Source organism: Pseudoliparis swirei, chromosome 15 (assembly GCF_029220125.1).
Source record: "Pseudoliparis swirei isolate HS2019 ecotype Mariana Trench chromosome 15, NWPU_hadal_v1, whole genome shotgun sequence".
Taxonomy (NCBI): domain Eukaryota; kingdom Metazoa; phylum Chordata; class Actinopteri; order Perciformes; family Liparidae; genus Pseudoliparis; species Pseudoliparis swirei.
The window spans coordinates 15140211-15160301 of NC_079402.1; the positions used below are offsets into that span (position 1 = coordinate 15140211).

At 39.9% G+C, this 20091-nt stretch overlaps 1 protein-coding gene across 1 annotated transcript in view; it reads right to left on the reverse strand.

Annotated features, from left to right (window-relative positions):
- The window catches only part of brinp1 (bone morphogenetic protein/retinoic acid inducible neural-specific 1), an 87499-nt gene that overhangs the window by 32805 nt on the left and 34603 nt on the right, over window positions 1-20091 (reverse strand). Inside the window, exon 3 of the mRNA XM_056432246.1 lies at window positions 13378-13547. Coding sequence (XP_056288221.1) covers window positions 13378-13547 — 170 coding nt within the window. The remainder of the gene's footprint in view (window positions 1-13377; window positions 13548-20091) is intronic.

The following is a 20091-nucleotide window of genomic DNA, read 5'->3' on the forward strand; positions in this document are numbered from 1 at the left end:
TTCAGCTGTTTCACATGAAGCTCGGTGGCTCTATGGAGGAAACGTGTGGTCGTGAGTCTTTGAGCTCAGAGATATTAAACATCCATCATATGCATGAGAGTAAAATACAATTGAAATTGTACACATATTATCCATGCACATTATTCTGCAAAGAGGAGGTGGACTCAGTTTATCATTTATTTGATCTTTAATATACTTTTTGGAGTCAAATGTAATAATTCAATTCTAATTATTAATTTGCAGGCAAGTTTGCTGATGAAATCTCAGTGATATATTTGGAAAACTGAATGAATTCAATCTTTATCTTCGAGGCAGAGAGCAGCACCTTCCTCAGCTTCAGACAGATTAGGTTTCACTGAAGCTGAGATGTGGGTCAGGCGACTCGATCAAGGGAATATTGATTCCTTTGAGAATCTGAGTGAATTTGAACTAATACTGATACAACTTGATGGCTCACACATATCTGCACTAATTTAGTTTTGCATTGGTTCCACGTTATTGTTCTGAAAATACATTTAGTGAAAAACTCAGTAAAACTCTTTATTGCCAAATATTTGAACTTGTTTTGGTTAGATTTTCAAAGGTTGCACTTTATTGTTATTATCTTGAAAAGATATTCAATGACAATTTTTTTATTGCAGCCACAATAAGCTATTTGCTCAATAATTGTGCTATTGTTCTCACAAAGGGATTGCACTTTTTATTTTTTTTGTCTGATGGAGCATTCTGGTTTAATTAAAAGTGATTGAAATTTTCTTTATTCTATTATTTGAAAAAAGCACAGATGGAGGAGTCACAAAAAGTTGCTATTTCAATAAAAATTCAGCATAGAGCATTTAGTGACAAATATGTTGGGGCGGTGGGGCGTAAAAAATGTTCTTCCTTTGAAGCGGGGCGCGACAGATCGAGAAAGTGTTCCAAACACATCCAAAAGAGGGGAGTGGGGCTATTTCTTACACAGACCATGGTTTTATACTTCTTGAATAATACTACTTATTTACTTAATGTAAACCATTGGGCTCTCAGTACATCAGCTATTAGAGCAACCATTGACACCAACACTGACAATTGACCAGCTACTTGTACTTGAAACTAATTACCGAAATCTGTGAAATACTTCATTGGTGTCTTGAGAAAAGGCTTCACATCTCAGGCTTTGACCTGACAAAAACATCACGTTGATAGGTAAACCAAAATGACCAGTGTGAGTAAGATGTCCACTTCCTATGGCCTCTGTAACTTGATAATTATACACCAGTGTGTGTGTGGGTGGGAGTGACAGTGTGACACAATTGTTCCAACTATCTTTAATGTTGATTCTGCACCAGATGGTGGGCTGACAAGCACGAAATTAGACAGATGTATATATTACCCGTGACATCAGGCTGTTGGCGGGAAAGCAAAATCATGTTGAGACAAATTCATAGGAGAATGTTACAGTCTTAGTTTCAAGAATAAATTCATCTAATGTTCATCATCCACAGACACATAATATTCACATGACAATGCTGTAACATGATTGCTGTATGTACTGTGTGATCTTTATTTTAGTGCCACAGAAGTTATATAACTATTTGTCAATACTCATGTAATGTTATACACTAGAAAACAATATTATATGTCAAAGTCAGTGTAATGTCTTTATGCAACAAGTGCTCTTTAATAAAGTTTCCCTGATGCAATAAAAGACAATACCCACTGAATTAATAGACTATATTCATTTGTCGATAAAACTTTGTCAGCACAAACAGGCCTATATAAATAAGCAATTTGACTCAAATAAAAGGACATATCTTCCTGGTTTTAGAACAACTATTGGGAAATATTTCTTGACAACTAGTTCATCGCATTTGACTGAGAACTGTATAATAAGACATTAATGAATATGTTATTGTATTTTTCACTAGATCAACTAGTCAACACGTTCCATGTTCCCTTCTTTATTTCTTTCCAGCCAAGTAATGAACTTTGAGATGCACTGCATGGCCTTGCATAAAGTGCATGTGCAGATTGATTACAGAGCTAGACTTGCCTATCACACTCTACCATCTTGATGGCTGCTGACGGTGCTCTTTTTCCTCCATTTTTGTTGTGCTTATCGCCAAATGAATTGCTTCCATCTAGAGATTGTGTTGCATGATCCATGGGGACTGAGACAAGTGACTATCTGTCCTCTGTCACCATCGGACATTTTTCCAGGTGGCAAAGCAGGCGTACTCACAAACCACATTAGCCGTTGCACACAAATCACACACTGAAAGGGATGTGCATAAACATGAGTGCAGCTTGCTAGAGTCAGTTTACCATACAGTAATATTTCTCCAAGAATTATTATTCTAAGTTGGGAGCAGACATCCCCAGCTTTATGGATTAGAGACTGACCCTTGTAATCTGAATGACTTTAGGAGGGCAGTATGCAATGCTTGTTCGGCTCCAACTTTTTATTCTCTCCAGCACATACCAAGAGTGCTGTGCACCAGATTATGAAAATGGAGTATAACGCAATAAAAATACAAGGAGCAATCAAAGGACTGAAGTGGGCCGAGGGGGATTTAGAGGATTTGGATTATTAAGCAGAACATAACAGCGGAATCCCAGTGGGCCCAGACTGTATCACAGCCCACAGTCAGAAAGCACGGTTCTGGAACATCCTCTCTAATTGTCATCTGTCATGAAGAAAATCATCTAAGTAAGTAAATAAGAGATGATGCACATGAGGTCCTGCGATTCTCCTGTTTCTATATTTTCTGTTGCCAACCAAATTGATGATTCCCCAAACGCCAAATGTTGAAAAACTAAGTTTCTCCGTTCTGGGATAACTTCTTTGTTTTTCAAAATGCAAAATTCACCCTAGTGACACACACGCTATATAGCTGCAGTGGTGTCTAGGGGGAAGATGTGAGTTTGGGACATTTATATATGAAAATTAATCATATATGAGCATGTCAGTTACGTACATCGTCAGTAGTACAGTAGTAGAAGTACACAAGCTAGGCATATTTCCACTTTTCTCATTATAAATATCCTATAAGAGGAGTAGAAATGTTCATCACTTCAAGTTATTCAAAGTGGCTTAGTCGATCCAGTCTCATTAGAAACCCACTAGCATATGTAATGCACCATATACTATATTCATCTTACAATTGATGCCAGGGCTGTGAATGTGTTTTAGCACACAGTTCTATTCACTTGTATGGATGACCTTTACGATGCAACTGCCTTTAGTAAAACGGCAATTAAAAATCTCATTTGAATCCTGGAGTTTGACTATTTATAGCTAGTTAAATGCAGAGTTTAGAACTTTCAACAGCCAACGTGGGAGGCAAAGGTTGACTTATGACAGATAAAACACAAGCTGTTGCTAGACCAAGCAATGCAAATATGCTAACAGAGTTATCGCAAAATAGATTTATGGTAGATTATCTTGGAGCACTGTGAATTATTGGGATATTTGTCGGCCTCTCGAAACATAAATTGTGAGACAAATGTCCCTTAATTAAAATATTCCCAACAATTTCCAAATCACAAAATGTACTATGTGTCATGGAAGTCTTATGCAAGTCTTTACACATTTGGATACATATACCCATGTCAGAATAAATAAACTCAGTAATAGAGACTAAATTAAAAAACATTGTACTATAATGTATAAGAAAAAGGTTCTCCATTTCTAGAAACTAAAGTATCGCAGCACTTTGAGAATGGAGAAGGAGAAAGTGTATCCGTTAGAAATTCCCCTTGGAAGTGTATTAACTGTCTCAGTTGTGCAATAAAACCAATTTTCATAAAGTTCATTCAAAATATCACAGCATATGGAGCTCTCATTATTTCTAGAATTCCTGCAACTTGTGATGGGAGCAGTGTCTCCTCATTTCTGATTTTCCAGCCATACTGAGAGGAGTACACTGCATCTCCCAGCCATCAAACCTCACATTATACCGCATGCCCAAGTTGCATTTCAACTTGAAACACCGAGAGAATAAAAAGGTGGTGTGAAGCTATGTGAGATAAAAAAAACAATGGATGAAGGGAATACGAAGTGTGAGTATGACGGGCAAGAATACTGTAAGGTTGAACTGTCTTCATTACAGATTGCCTCTGCTGAGCCCTCCTAATACGCACATCACCTGCCATTCTCTTAATGACTTGCTATTTCTGGATACGTAGAAATGAAGAGACGTGCTCCTCAGTTATTCTCAAAGGCTGATAGAAGAATATCTCTGAGGACATTTTGTCTGCCTTGTTCATATTATATATATGGCGACAGTGATACTATAAGATCCATTAGAGGGATAAAGCAAACATATTTGAGGAACACATAGAATATCTCATTGCTCTGATATTTCTATAGCCTTTCTTGTAATTTGGCATTCTTTGGAGAAGCCATTTCTTATTTAAATCATTTGTTTTGAATGATAGTAAGAAAATGAGCAACTTTAGGGGCATTTTGAATAACTGTGGCACTCTCAAAAGCACGATTGAAGCAACACCGCATGTCATTCTTGCTTGTGGCAAATGAAAATTAGATGTAGACTACTCCAAACCTGGCTACAGCAGTCGACACAAATCTGGGTCATATAAATGTTAAATTTCCCTTTCACATGAGGCACACTTGACTGGACTGCGAAACAAGGAATAGGATAGTGTGGCTGTGGCAGCTACACTACCCACAGCACTGCAGCATCATCAGGAAAAAACGCATATTGTGCGCGGGTGTAAATCAAAGTAACTGTATGGATAGGTGACCTTGCGAGGGATCCAGTGCGCACACTCCCCAATAGGAATGGACACTTGCACACTTCATGCATGACTGAATATACAGTTCACACGCCACATGCAGACTCATGTGCAGCTGTGATATCATTCAATCTGTTATACAACATTCAAAATGGTACTTGATCTTATATATTTCCACAGGAAGGCACGCTCTCATAATTTTTTTATTTAATTTTTCCATTAAAACACCCCGTCGGGTATCTTATTTTCAATCACTAATGACCCTCCCCCCCCTGAGTCTTTGCTTGCAGCAATCATGTTCAGCCACACAAAGTAAAACAACCACATGCCATTTATTTCTATCAGCAAGGTATGATATTGTTCTCAGTGGGAAGGGACCTCGCTTTGTATCGACAATACTCTTTCTTTTTATGTTTGAGATCCCTACTGATGCAAAGTGGAGGACCATGTCCATATTATTTATTTATGTTTACTCAAGATTTTCAAAATGAAGGCACAAGTAAAAATGGGTACACTTGTGGGAAAATCATCAGAGATGTGCAGCCCAGTGGTTAGTTGTATCTGGAACAGAATTGATGGAACTGGTGTATGCATTTTTTAACACCACGGGGAACTGAAGAGTGATGAATCGTTATGAATCAGTAAGTAAGGATAATATCCCTATGTTAATGGGTTATATATTTTTTTCTTTCAAATAAAAGAGCTCCAATACATTCATAAATAAATGATGTACATAATGTGTTAGTTATATTTTGGTAAAATGTATATTTGCTCTACTTTTGACTTTCATTTAGTCTTCATTACACAGATGCGGTTTAGGTTAATATTTGTATCCAAAAGTGGTATACAAAAGGCATTTCTTTCAGACAATCTTTTTCTGGATAGGTGGGTTTCAGGTAAATAACAAGGCTAAGATTCTGCTGATGGCACCAGCAGCAAAATGGGGATATGTCTTGGTTTTGATTAATGTTCACATTTAGCTAAGACCACTTAAGTAGTGCAAAGACTCAGGGAGACAGAACAGAATATCAAGGATGAAAGGTTTGATATATTCAGCCAGCTACTATGCACGTAGCCTCTCAGCGCACACATTTCGTGGCAAGCAAAGGATATGCACACGTAGAGAAAGCTATTCTTTTCTGTTCAAAGCATATTTCATGTATGACATTTCGCAAATAACTGATTTTGATTCCTAATGAATTTTCTTTCGCAATAAAGTCAGACCTCCTTATGGACCAATTTTATATGTAGCACTCTATAAATGTGTTTTCAGTATTCAAACCATTGCAGCTTGCACAGCATGTGAAACTTGTAGGAGTCCAATAACAATCACACTATTGTTTGTATTTCTCACTGATGAAAAGACGACTGAGTTTATAATGAGAACACTTGGCATTACTGCCTGCACAGATGTCTGATGTCATCAAAGACTGATTGTTATATGTCCTGCTGGTTGCCCTGATGTTCACGTACTGTTCGGCTGCTTCATTAGTAGTCTGATACCGACAGTTAATCAAATAATGCTTGCAAAAATTGTATTGCATAAAGGTTTTAAAACATTTTTATGTATAGGCGCAATGAGAATGATCTGACCACACGCTCCAAACAAACACTGGGCAGCATTTCCCCTCTACTACATACAATAAAATGTACGTAAGTAGTTGTAGTAATAGTAGTAATAGTAGTAGTAGTAGTAGTAGTGGTAGTAGTAGTAGTAGTAGTTAAAGAAAAGAGACATCTACTAACGAACAAGAACACGCACAATTTGACCAAACTGCTACATTTCAAAAAGATGGTCCAAATAACTATAATAAAAGGTGGCGTACCGGACCACTGTCGATCGTGACCACTGTCGATCGTGATACATATAGAGATTAGAGATTTATTAAGAGCTGTTTATAGCTCTAAACATCTTTGAAATACATCATTAAAAATATTAATTACAATATTGATTTTAAATAATAAAAATACAATCTTTTATTTTCTTATAATTTCAATTGTATGTTTTTATGAATAAAACACTATAAATTACTATAACGAAGTAAAAGGAGAACATTTGAATTGTTGACATGATTTTCTGGTGGGGAGTTGGGCGGTTTTGTTCTCCTGGAGCCACTGCCCACCCTCCTCGTGCTAAAGTATTCTCCTGATGGTGGGAAGTAAGAAACAAGTTTTCTGTTCCTGCCACTTTCTGGATTGATCCAATAAAGAAACTGTACAAGGACCTTGTACCTTCAACATTATTGATACGCCCTTGGGGCAGCTCTACTTCTGAGGCTTCCCCAACTGGGTGCAGACTGGTTGCTACAGTGACTCACTGTCACATCTTGAGGTAGAAGCAATGGTATTACAGGACAGGTCTGGGCATTTTTATTTGAGCGGATATCTCTGCACATTAGAGAACCGCGAAGATCTGACATGTTCTACCCCTGTCCTAGTCCACTCCCCCATGCACCATCACAATTCAACTATTGCTCCATCCAACCAGAACATAAGCCATGCTTAATATAAATCAACAATCACTCATGACTAAAGTGTCATTGTTTCACTGTTGCGGCATCAAATAGCCTACAAGTCACATCATCATTATAAGACCATCAATTACAGGTGCGGTAGTGCAGAGCCCTCTCTGTCGCATTCATTCAGGAGTATATTATTGATAACATATTTACTACTACAGTAAATGTATTGAATGTAATACTCCTAAATGAAACATGTTAATTTTTCCGAATATCATGATGCTATTCCAAACTGTTTCATGAACATTGTTGTCTAAAAATCAAATGAATAAGCAAAGTGGTTGAGGAGCTGGTAAAAGCGCTCACCGTGAGGCCAAAGTTACACTGGCCTCACATCATATTTCAGTGAACAAAGTGGCGCTGACTTTTAACATCCAAATGTATAAACCATTTCTGCTGTATTGACACATGTGTTTTATCCTGATTGTAAGTTTGCACTCCAAAGCAAGTCTCACATCCATACTGAATCAATATTGGAGGAGCAAAGCCCCTGTTCTGTGTTCATAGTTCCATGCCTTTTGCTGGACTTTGCCTCCTCTGCACATTCTGATCGCTGTCTGTCTGCCGGAGACGTGACCGGAGAACTGCAATTCATGCTGCCATTATTTACAGTTGACAGATATGAGAATGTAAGTTCAGAATGAGAACATTTTGTATGCACATTTAATCTAAAATTAAATCAAATTGAAGATATGTTATATATCTGAACATATGATCTGCCGCGACTGTTTATTGTATCAACTCTCATTTTATCAATATGTTGTGTTATTTAAATTCTCATAATGATGCTTTCTGAAGACATAATGATTGCACAGAATGTACATCAATGAAGTGACTGTAATTTGAAGGTTGTGATGATTACATATTTTAAATGTGGCATAATTGCGTCACAATTATAGACGTACATTGAAATCATCTAATAAAACCAGCCTAGCCAAAGACATTTTGAAAACATCAAAATTGTCATATTTTGCTAAGCATTTGGCTCTCATGTTTTAACCAATGCAAATTATAATGGAGAGGATAGGGGAGAGTTTTATTTTGAGAGGAGGTGCCCTGGACTCTAATCTCTGCGTATTACAAAACTGTCTGTTGCTTTTAAATGAGATGAGAAGAGTTAATGTGATTGGCCATTACTGAAGGTTATGCCAACTCTATTCTTGGATAATTTATTCCTGAACAATGTTTTTATCCCTATTTCACCCGTTCCCCTATTTTTCACGTTAGTATTCTGCCTGTAGTCACCAAGGTATGTGTGCACCCTTACGTCCAAGGATATATTGTATTCTGGCACTACAGTGACTCACGATGTACAATTTATATTAATGGAGAGCCCGGGTTGGGTCTAGCTAGTTAGTATTCTCAATTCAGACATCTCTGCCATGCAATCAAGGCTGCATGAAAGAACCATTGGCCCCAATGCATTGCCCTTTTTCAAGGCTGCACCTGACTCCCTCAAGCACCATCACAACTCATCTATTGTCCAGGCCAACCTGCACAAATATCAACTGCATTTAATTTGAATACAATACTGCATTGACAATCACTCATAAATGGAGTGTATGTTCATGACTGTCATAAAGAAAGGCTGGTCAAGGGCTACAAAAAAGAAAGAAAAAAAAGAAATAGCAACAAAATAATTACACATAATGAACCTAGAGCTTTCAGGGACCATGCATAGGTCAGTTGGCTCCTTGAATTAGTCAGTAATTGAGACTGAAACTGTGCATTGTTAAAGACAGAAATTGGGGAAAAATGTAATTCAATGTAAGAGACCTCATCAACATTTGCATCAGTATCATCATGTATTCTTAATCCAATTTATTCATAGGTTTTCTGTGTCAAGTCAATTTAATTTATAGGCCAACATCACATCCTCCTCTGCGGAAAAATGGAAGACACAAAGCTAAGTTAAGTGGCTTTGTGTGCAACTCTTTCTACTGTGCACCTCCTCTATGCCATATGTGTACACAGTCATGTTTGTTTTGCTTGATAGAGCCAACCCATTACATTTCTATTTATTCCTGTTAGAAGAGAAAGTAATTGTGAGTTTCAAACCAGTCTTTACTAACTCACAGAGGATGATATACATGCCCGCATTCCCATGAAATAAATCACTAATTGACTAAATTACCAATCCATTCCCCGCCTGTTTTACAAACTCAGGCAACGCTTTACCTCTTGACATCTGCTTTAGTTCCATCTGCCCTGATCAGCAGACATCCAGTCCATTCAGCTTTGCAGTGACCTTTGTGTGTGTGTGTGTGTGTGTGTGTGGGTGTGTTGTATGGATACACTCTCCTCTCAACACCTCCCGCCTTCCTTTTCTCAGAAACTGACTCAGCACTCACTGTCAGGTCTGCTTAATTTTTTTTCATGGTTGACTTCCTGCTACCTGGACTCTCATCTGCCAGAGCACCTTAATCCACTTGTCACTCACAACAACTTAAAGCTAGGAAGGTGCTCCTTGAATGGAGACAGGGAGGTAGAGCATTGTTGGGTGTATTGGAGACTTGGATGGAGGTTTGTGTGTGGCCATGTGGTCATGCACAGGTGCATGGCAGCAGCTGTGAGTTTCAAACTTATGGAAAATATCAACACTATTCAAAAACTATACCAAGAGGAAGCCAGTAAACATTTCCAAATACATATAAGGCATCATCCTATCATGTCAGCAACAAGTTGCCTAATACTTAACAGGTTAAAAAAAATTGAGTAATGAAAGAAAATCAAAAGCTCAACTTTAACTTTGTGTCTACCGTATACTTCTTTTTCTCATACTTTTTAACAGTTGAGCAAATAACTGTCAGTCACACGTTAACCATTCCATTGCTTTCAAATGCAGTTAAAACATTTAATCAATGTTTTTCTTCTCACTGTAATTCAAAAAAATATTAAATAAATGTTATTAATGCTACTTTGCCAGACTCACTGGCAATAAGGGCACCAGGAATGGAGCTGTTGTCCTGGATGAAGACATGGAATGAGGAATGGCAGATTGGGCAGTCCTGAGGATGTTTGGTGATGTAGAGGGAAGAGATACGTTTAAATTAGTTTTCATGGATCATTGTAGTGCTCCAGGAAGCCTGTTTTCTTGCTGATGTGCACTACAAAAAAGTAGCAGTTTGGGTGGAATAACTACGCAGTTTGGATGGTGATTGTGCAATAGTATTGTCCATAACAAGTGCTGAGCTGAGACGTTATTGGCATTATTGCACATGCAATTGGTATTTTGAAGTTGATGCTAACAGTGTAAAATGTGTGAAAAATACCAACGTTCTTTTCCTGCACCAAACCCATTATATAAAACTCCCAGTCCTCAGATCAGATGTGTCTAAATAAATCCACAGATATTTAATCACATGTCAAAATGTAATTGAGCCCAAACTTTTCTGTCACATTACAGGGCACCCTTTGGAAAAAGTCTGAAGCAAGACTTAAGGAGTAAAGTTCAAATTATCTTTCTTTATTGCGATATTTATAGCACCGGAGGTGATGTACTGTCATTGGGATATTTACAGAAGGGGATGCACTATTCCTGCTATATTTACAGGAGGTGATGCACTGCTGCACAATGTCAGTTTTTACAATCCTGTCGCGTTCCAATTTATCTGTGGTGCATCCTATTTTGCTCCTGCAATCTGCTTTACGCTAGGAAATGTGTGATTGGAGACTCGGAGAAGAAAACCACCAAATACACATGCTCACCAGGGCTTGAAATACACATCAGCTAACTCACTCAGTCTATGTGAAATTTAAATGTGGCAGGTAACACAATTCCACTTGGAGCAGCATGCCTTCTGGGTTTCTCTGATTCTGTTTCCATCTCAACAAGAAGCTTCTCTGGTACTGAGGGTTCCACCGTGTGTTATTTTAGGTATTTTCTCCCGCTTACTCATTTAAAAATATTTTATGCTGCACAACAGACCTGTTGTCCATTCCTGTGTTTTGTGTTTCTGATTGTAAGGTAGAGTGACATGTATGAAGTGGTATGCGTTCAACTGTTCCATTGTAGGTGTGATGTTTGCTTCTAAGTTAACATACTTTGGTAGAATAACACCAGAAATAGACCGATACAGTCAATAATCAACGCATGCTTCCTCTGGGTTATCTGGGTTCCTCGAGCTATACTGGGAGCATAATGGAAGCAAACAGTCCCTGCTGCTGAGCTCCTGACTTGTTAATCAAGTTGACATCTTGACACAACAAATCATCCCAGAAGCAGAGCTGCACACCAAGGTTCACTCCAACTTTCATTCCGGCACATGTATTGCCTTGCGAACTAGGTTCATACGAGCAAGGTCAAAGCAGACAGGGAATGTTGTCCCGGCTTGTATTATTTATTTCTCATACAGGTACACATATGGAATCATAATGCGTATCCCTGCCAGTTTGGTAAAGGAGTGATTCAGTGTCAGGAGCTATGTGGGGCCTTGGTTGTTGTGGCCGTGCTTTGTTTTAGTACCTTGTTTTTCATTAAATAATAATAATACTATCTCAAAATGCTTTTATTTCAGCAAGCATTTGACGAAACGTAAGGTAGATATGATAAATAAGTAATTACATTCTGACATTATGAGAGTGGCTGTAATAATTAGCTTGCAGCTATAGTTGTGTGTTTACTTGCCATTTCATAATGTGATAACAAGGGAAAGTCCAGTTGGCAGGAGGTAGAATGTCAAGCCGAGCTCAATGCAGTGTTATTATTTTAAATGTTATGATTTTTTTTGCAAATAATTAATCCATATAGAGAGTTGTTTTGTACTCAGTTCTGTATTTGCATGAGTCTTAAAGCCAAACCTTATTCCAAGCTGATCCCACCTCCCTCATCACCTGAGACAATAATTAACATTCGGCTAATTACTGGAACACGGTCACAAGAGAGGGGGTACTCCAAAACTGTGACCTGTGTGGTTTTACTTGATGTTATTTATACTGTACAATTACTTTCCCTGGCCCCCTCACCTTGCTGTCCCTGGGTGAATGAGCATGTGAATGACCGCAACTGGCAGGCAGTCGCAGATAGTACTCTCACGCAGCGTAGCATTATTCTTTTTTCAAAGTCGTCTGACAGCCAGAACAGAAAGTAAAAAAACAAAAACAATTATTTGTTTAAAACCTAAAATGATGTCCCGGTTACTGTTGTCTATGTTCACGGTATACTTATTTCAGAAACTTCTATTGGCATTTTTTTTTATCTGCACTCATATGACCCCGGGATGTGATGCATTCATATACAGGAAGGATGTGTCACTCAGTCTACTCTGTACATCAATGGATTGCAATCCAACTGCTCATATCCTGCATATCCTGCACATCCTGTGAAAGCATCGGTTTCTTTTCATCACACCTACTCCTCTACTCAAGTACTTTTGTGTGTTAATTATATGAGTTTGTGTATAAAAACTAGGTTACCTCACAACGTATAGATTCATAGGGATCCTTTTTTTTAAGATATTGCTGTTTTGCAGTTTCATTTATTTGTTTTATATAGTCTACCATCTGTCTCTGGAGGAAGTGAAAGACAGATGTTTATCTGACTCTCAAATCACATAGTTGTTTTCGAGTGGTCTCCGTTCACTGTTTTTATTTTACAGAAAAGAAAGTCTGTCTATTTTCTGAGTCTCTCATCAGTAAAAGTGGAAGTCGCTCTATACTGTAGCAAAAAGTCTTCATGAGAAAGGTTGGGCATACAAAGTCAATACTTTAAATGACCACAGTTTACGAGACACAATGTTCTTTCCGTGCCTAAAACCTTTTCACAAAGGTGGCAAAGCCGGAAATACCTATTTTTTTCTTAGACTTATTATGTGCACAGTTTGCCTTCAGAGAAACCTAATGTGCTGTTTTGTCTAACTAAGGTGAAATAGCAAAGAATCTAGAAAAAGGTAATCTATGATAATATTACATTTTACTGTCGAAAAAAATATTACGTATTTATATTTATTCTGAAATCCAGTTTTCAGGTGTATGTATATAATTGACTGAATACAATTTGCTAAATGAATACCCTGCATATGATAACAAGTGTAATCTATACAGGTCTTTGTTTCCTCATACATACAGTAATTTCTCAATACATGTGTTTGTATATGCGTGGACATGTTCAATACGCACTGACCTTGATGGCATTGGTGGAAATTTGGATCTCATGCAGCTTCCTCATCGTGCCGTCACGGTCAATGAAGTAGGATGAGGCCAGTTGGTGAAGGGCTTCCACGTTCTGAGTAGCGTTGACAAGCTTCCTGTCCAGCTTGTTTTTGGCCAGGTACATAGTCAGTGCCTCCTCTCCTACAGGTAGCACAATGACATGTAAATATGATTAGGATGATACATACTTACTACCTTGGAAAAAGAAGGTACTTACGGTCTCAATTGAAGAAATGATCTGGATTTAGGTTCAGTGAATAAATAATGTGAGTGTAATGTCGATATCTGAGAAATGTCCGGTATCTCAGCAGCCAATGGAGCTCTGAACAGGAAGGATAAGTCAGAGGTCTAAATGCCAAGGCAAGCAGTTTTAGCTTGAGAAACCAGATGCCCCAGTTTTCCAGGAACAGTGTCTGTATTCACTGCTTCATCCCCAGCTGGCACCATTGTTAAAGAATATATATTATAGTTTAGCATAGCTTAGTATTGTTTGCATATAGATTATGTGTAAGATGGAAAACACTGAATGGAAGTTAAAACCTCCAGCGGAGCACTCTGGTGTCTGAGCTGATCTAAAGAAAGATAACAGTGACACCTAAGGAATGTTGATGTAAACCCCCTTCTGCACTGCACTCATCAAAGAAGATGACTAGAGAAAGAGCTCATTGTATTCATTGTTTAGAAAGAGCAATCACAGTCCTTACCTCGTCGGGAGGATAGATAACAAGGGTCCAGATGGGGCCATTTATTCTCCTTCTTAGACACTTTAAACCCTCACTGTCTCTCCTCACTGACCCCCCCCCTTCACCGATCCCCCACACGCACACACTCACACGTGGGAAGAAGCCCCCGGTGTGGACGACCTTGGAGAAGATCCAGGCCTCATCCCTGAAGAGATAAGGCCGAAGGAAGTCTTCTTACAAGAGAGGTTTATTAAATCAACTATCTCCTCTTCCCCACCTTTTCACAACATGTGAACTCATTGGCAGACGAGAAGAACCAATGAAGGAGCGGCAGAGGCGGAGCTGGCAACAAGAACCAATGAGAAGACACCGCCTTATCTCCTGACGAATCAGAACTGTTCCTTTCGGCTATTTAAAATGGCCACACTCTAAGTCGTGGTCTTTTTTCTCCAGGGCTGAGGCCACTGGTCAGAGCTCTGGAGAAGGGTCCATGCATGATGTCTACTTGTATCCTGATTTCTGAATAAAACGCTTATAGATGTAACGTAGAAGTCTACCGCTCTTTCTTCCAGTGAGTGTCGTCCAGGTGGTGTGTCGCTTTCCAACTCTAACAAATGGTAGCAGAGCAATGGTTGTAAACCCTGAAAGAAACGTTTAAAGCCCTCTAAAGTGAGGCGGCGAATAACGCTGGAAGTCGAACCCTAGAAAAACGTGGCCGCGGATAACGCTGAGAAGAACGAACCTAAGTAACCGGCCTGTTTAAAGCCCTCTAAAGAAGTGAGGCCGTGCAGAGAGTCGGCCCGAAAGGAACCGGGTCGCGTGGTTTAAAGCCCTCTAAAAGAAGTGAGGCCGGGTAACGTTGGAGAGTCGGCCCGAAAGGAACCGGGTCGCGTGGTTTAAAGCCCTCTAACAGAAGAGAGGCCGGCGGGTAACGTTGGAGAGTCGGCCCCGAAAGGAACCGGGGTCGCGTAGTTTAAAGCCCTCTAAAAGAAGTGAGGCCGGCGAATAACGCTGGAGAGTCGAACCCTGAAAGAAACCGGGGCGTGAAATTAAACACATGTGTAATGCATAAACTGTGAATGAATGTTGAATACCGGTGGTGAATACATGTTGTCAAAGTGGAATCAACAAAGCAGAGTCGAAACCTCACGGTGTCAACGCAAGCTCTAGTCTGTTGAATTGCACGAGTGATAAATGAGGATTTATTGTTTTGAAAGGCACGCTGCCGAGTAAAGAACACATTGTATGGCGATTATGTACTACGTTTAAAAGCAGGTACGAGTTTGAGATACTGAGAAACAACGAGGAAACTCCGCTTAACAAGAGCAGAAAACGTAAACACAGGAGGAGGAGACAAGCTGCTGCGCGGCACGCGCCTTCACAGAACAGAGTAGCCCCCCCTTCCCCACATAGCTGCGCGCGCCGCTTTTCACCTGGCAGCCACTCAGAGCGAGACAATAACAGAGCAGAACAGTGACTGAAGAATTCTTTTTGAAGATAACTATTAATTGATAGAGTGTGTGACCATCAGCTTTCTGTCTGAAACATAGTTTTTAATAAATACGTATTTTTTTTAATATAATATTAACAGAAAACGGACATTTGCAGTTCAGATAAAATATAAAAGAACACAACAACAACAATTAGCCCCCTTCCTCCCGTCTACCCTCCCCAACCCACACGGTCCCCAAAGATGAATCCCCAGCCGTTGAATAACGGGTGGTACGGACAGACTGACGACACACGACACCATAACGACTCCAACTATATACCTGGTAGAGGACAGGACAATAGGCCCGTACTATTGCTACAACTGTGATGAGCCAGGGCATTTTGCCAAGAACTGTAAGAGGCCAAAAAGTAACTATTATGGAAGAGGTGGCAGAGGAAGAGGAGGAAGAGGAAGATACAGAGGAGGATGTTATGAAGGACCTGGAGGTTATAATGGACCCCAGGGAGCCCCTGTTCAACAACAACAGCCCCCCTTCCTGCAGCAGCCACAACAGCAGACTTCCACACAACAGCCCCCCCCTCTGCAGCAGACAGCAGCACAACCACAATACATCATAGTCTGTATCCAGCCCCTCCTCCAAATCCATAAGCACTGATCTATCAACAGCCACAGCAAGCCACGTTTGCACCGCTTCAAGCTTAGTTCCCTCAAACCTTATGTTCCGCAACAGGTGGGTCAGCAGCCCATGAATGGGGCCCACAACAGAGAGAGAATATGCATAAAAGAAGCCCGTTCAGGAGTAAGAGGAGTAACAACTGGGGCAACGGAGGCTTTAGACGAGTATTAATAAAGTTTTAATTATAGTCAGGCTGGATATTGGGCTAATTTTTGTCCTTATCCACCACAGGGTTAGCAGTCTCAGTCAGAACCACTCCAGTACTCTCATAATGTCTAACCCCGCCACAACAAGCACCCAACACATAGCCACAGCCACAAGGTAACAGTGATCCACGGCACCAGGCCCGGACCAGAGACACAAAATTAGGCGTGCCCAGATCCAACAGCTGACAGCGAACTGTACTCACTGAACAGAAATGTGCCACACCCACTAGTCACCCAATGATTCAACTGGAGACTAAAGAGACACTGAACAGGAAGCAAAGTGTCCGGTGGGACAGAGTAGATGATGATGACATCACACCTCTGCATGACAACAGCCAGCAGTGGAGACTTTGGTTCAAAGTCCTGCATCCCTACTCGCCACCAGGGGACCAAAGACATTGTCCTCCTTGATACAAGATGAGATCTGAGATCCTGAGGGACTGCCTGCAACACGAGATTGAGGTTCATGAAGACCCAACTGTGGAGGCTTGGAGATCTATGCACTGAACAAGGAGTAGCAGCGGGTGAATGAACACCAGAGTTGCAGATTGAATGCAGTTGTTGACAGCTCCACATCACAGTGTTTGTCCAGAGTGGAGGCACAGAGAAGAACAATGGTGAAAGCAGAGGTTGAGGCTACGGACTGGGTGCACAAACAAAATTAACACTTGCATTACTCCACATTTGAGGATATGTAAAGAACTGCACACACATCGGAGGTCCAGTTAGTATTAGAGACACATGCACACATAGTAGAGAGAACACTGATCATGGGGACACTGACAACATGCGAAACTTATTTCCAGACACTTTTAGGACTAAAGGGTGAACTGATGTGTGACTGATTCTGATAGCTCCCATAGAGTTAAAACTAAATTGTTCAATTTAATCATCACCAGCATCCCTTAAGGATGGAACAGACTAGATATTTTTTAAATCATAGAATGGTTGTTATAGGCAGGTGTACTGGAGAGGACGAGGGGCCTGGAATACATTAATTAATTAAATTTCAAACTTGGAAAATGGGCCTTGATTTGGGGCCAATAAATAAATGTGTAACCCGTTCTTTAATAATTAGGCCGACTTATTATGACATTCCTTACCCAAGCACAATGATTGAGTTCAGACAAGACATGGTTCTCCTGCATTGATTTGACAGGCATAAAGTTTTTATTTTATTTCTCTCCTTTCTTCTAGAAGTTGACTGTTTCGATTGTAGTGTCAGTGTTGAAGATATAGTGTTGGGGTACTATTGATTTCTGATAAACAATAGTGGTCATTATTACAGTAATGCCGTTAGGATAATTGATTTCCCATCACTATTTCAGTACTGAGTTTTTATTTGTTTATCTTTTTGTTTTTGTTTTTTGATTGACAGTTTTAGAGAATAGTGTTGGGTTTACTGTTTTTTCTTGGGAAAAGACAGTGGTTATTATTACAGTAATGCCGTTAGGCGTACGAGTAATTGATTTCTCATCACCGTTTAAAAAAACTGAGGTTTTATTTTTATTTTAGTCGGTTTCAAAGGATAGTTTTGGGTTTACTGTTTTTTGGAAAAACAGTGGTTATTATTACAGTCGTCCGTTGGACGTCTGGATTTCTCATGAGCTGTTAAGAAACTGACACCTATTTGTCTGATGCTAAAGTTTTATTTTATTTCTCTCTTTTCTTCTAGAGGTTGACTGTTTATTAAGATTATTATTATTGAAAAGGACGGATTTAGGAATTCCATCCTATTTCAAAAGAGGGATAACAATCTATGTTGAGGACAGACTATTAAGAGGAGGGCCAGACAAGTACAGACTAATAGATCAGATAGCAGCAGGTTTAGAATCAGGGACCCCAGAGAATCATAAAAAATAATTTTTGAAATCATAAATATGCTTGATAAATGAAAAGATGTAATCTTATTTGTGTTCCTTCCATAGTTGTGGTGATAGTAGATGGGGTTCAACGTCGACAGATTCGAAGAAGAGCCGCCACTCCTGTACACATAACTTGCGAGTGTTTGATCACACCCCATATAGTGCACACATGCACACACTCAAGGTACAGAGTTACAAGACGCATCAGGTCCGACAACGGAACACATTTTAACAAACTGCTGGGGAAAGTTGATATGCACTGGGCATAACCTACAAGTTTGGGTATATATATCACCCTCAGTCTCAAGGATTGGTCGAGAGAGCCAATCAAATTATTAAAAGGAAAATGTCTTGAAGCGCCCACTAGGTACTGATGACCATGAGAGCAGTACCAGGGAAGACGTCACCAAGTGAGTTGTTAACAGGAAGAAGTATGTGAGCCACCCAGAGATGGAGGTCATATGCCACCTCTGGATGTCTGTAAAATTGAATTGTCAGAATACATAACAGCTCTAATTTCTCTCTCACCAAAGCTCTCTCAAACCAGGTTGTTCGAGCCCAGACGATCGAGCAGGAGGCAGCAGAGCCAACCAAAGTAAAAGTAGGTGACTGGGTCAGGGTCAGGGTTCACAAGAGGAAGTGGACTGAGCCTAGGTGGACTGGTCTGTACGAAGTGGAGGAGGTTACTTCACACATGGTCCAGGTCAAGGGTAAGGCAGAGGCACCTTGACACCACCTGACACATTGTGCCCCAGCCACCTGTCCAACAGGGACATTGACAGAAACACAATCAGATCTAAAGATGTTGATGCCACAGAGGTCGTTCCGTGGGTGTGTCGGGGATCCTGATAGCCCAGCTAGAAGGTCCCCTGAACCACTATAGGAACAGCTGGAAGTCAGACAAACTGTTCTAATAGTCATGGGACTGACTCTTGTCACTATCGTAGGATTATTCATTTGAGGGTTAGAGAAGAACCTGCCAAAAAGACATTATAATAGAAAAGATTAGGGAGAATATTGTTATTAATGTATGTTGCCTGAGAGTGACTGTATGTTAATATTATAGATTGAAGCCAGTTGAATTACATGAAGGAAAAGAAAAGTAGGAAAGACAGGCAAAGAAAGGTTGGAAAGAAAGGAGACAGAAAGGAGACAAGAAGGAGACAGAGAGAGACAAATGAGAGAAGAACTAGACAGAAAAGAGAGAGAAATAAGACTCTTATTGTGAAAATACTTGGTTAAGCGACTTGACCGGAGTAGCGTTTTGACCATGGGTTAGTGACATTTGACCCCTCCATTGTTCTAGCGGAACTTTGAACTAATCACTAGGTGTTAAAGGCTGGACTCACCTTTGAGTGAGGATTGGCTGATTTTGAGTCTAAGACTCTGGGGATTAGAGATGGCAGTCTCATCAACAGATATCTCGATGCTGGAAGGCTGAGGAAGCAGAGGAGCCAATGAAGAAGCATCCTGAATGAGAAACTTCTAACAGAAAGAAGAGGTTTCAAACAGGATGTCCCCAACCACCACCAGAGGTTTGCAGGTGCTGAATGCTGAGACAACAAACGTGACAATGACCAGTGATGGCTGTGTTGAGTTCTTGTTTATGAATCAAATGGAATTTGCTTCAGAAATAAGGAGGAGGGAGTAGAACTGAGATGCTGATATGCTGTAAAGGAGATCGCTAATGTACTGCAGCTGAAATTAGACTACATTGAAAAGGCTTAAACAAGACACTTGGCATTTCAAAACACACTCACCTAATCACTCAGCCAATTGAAGCAGCTACCAAGAGTCGTCCT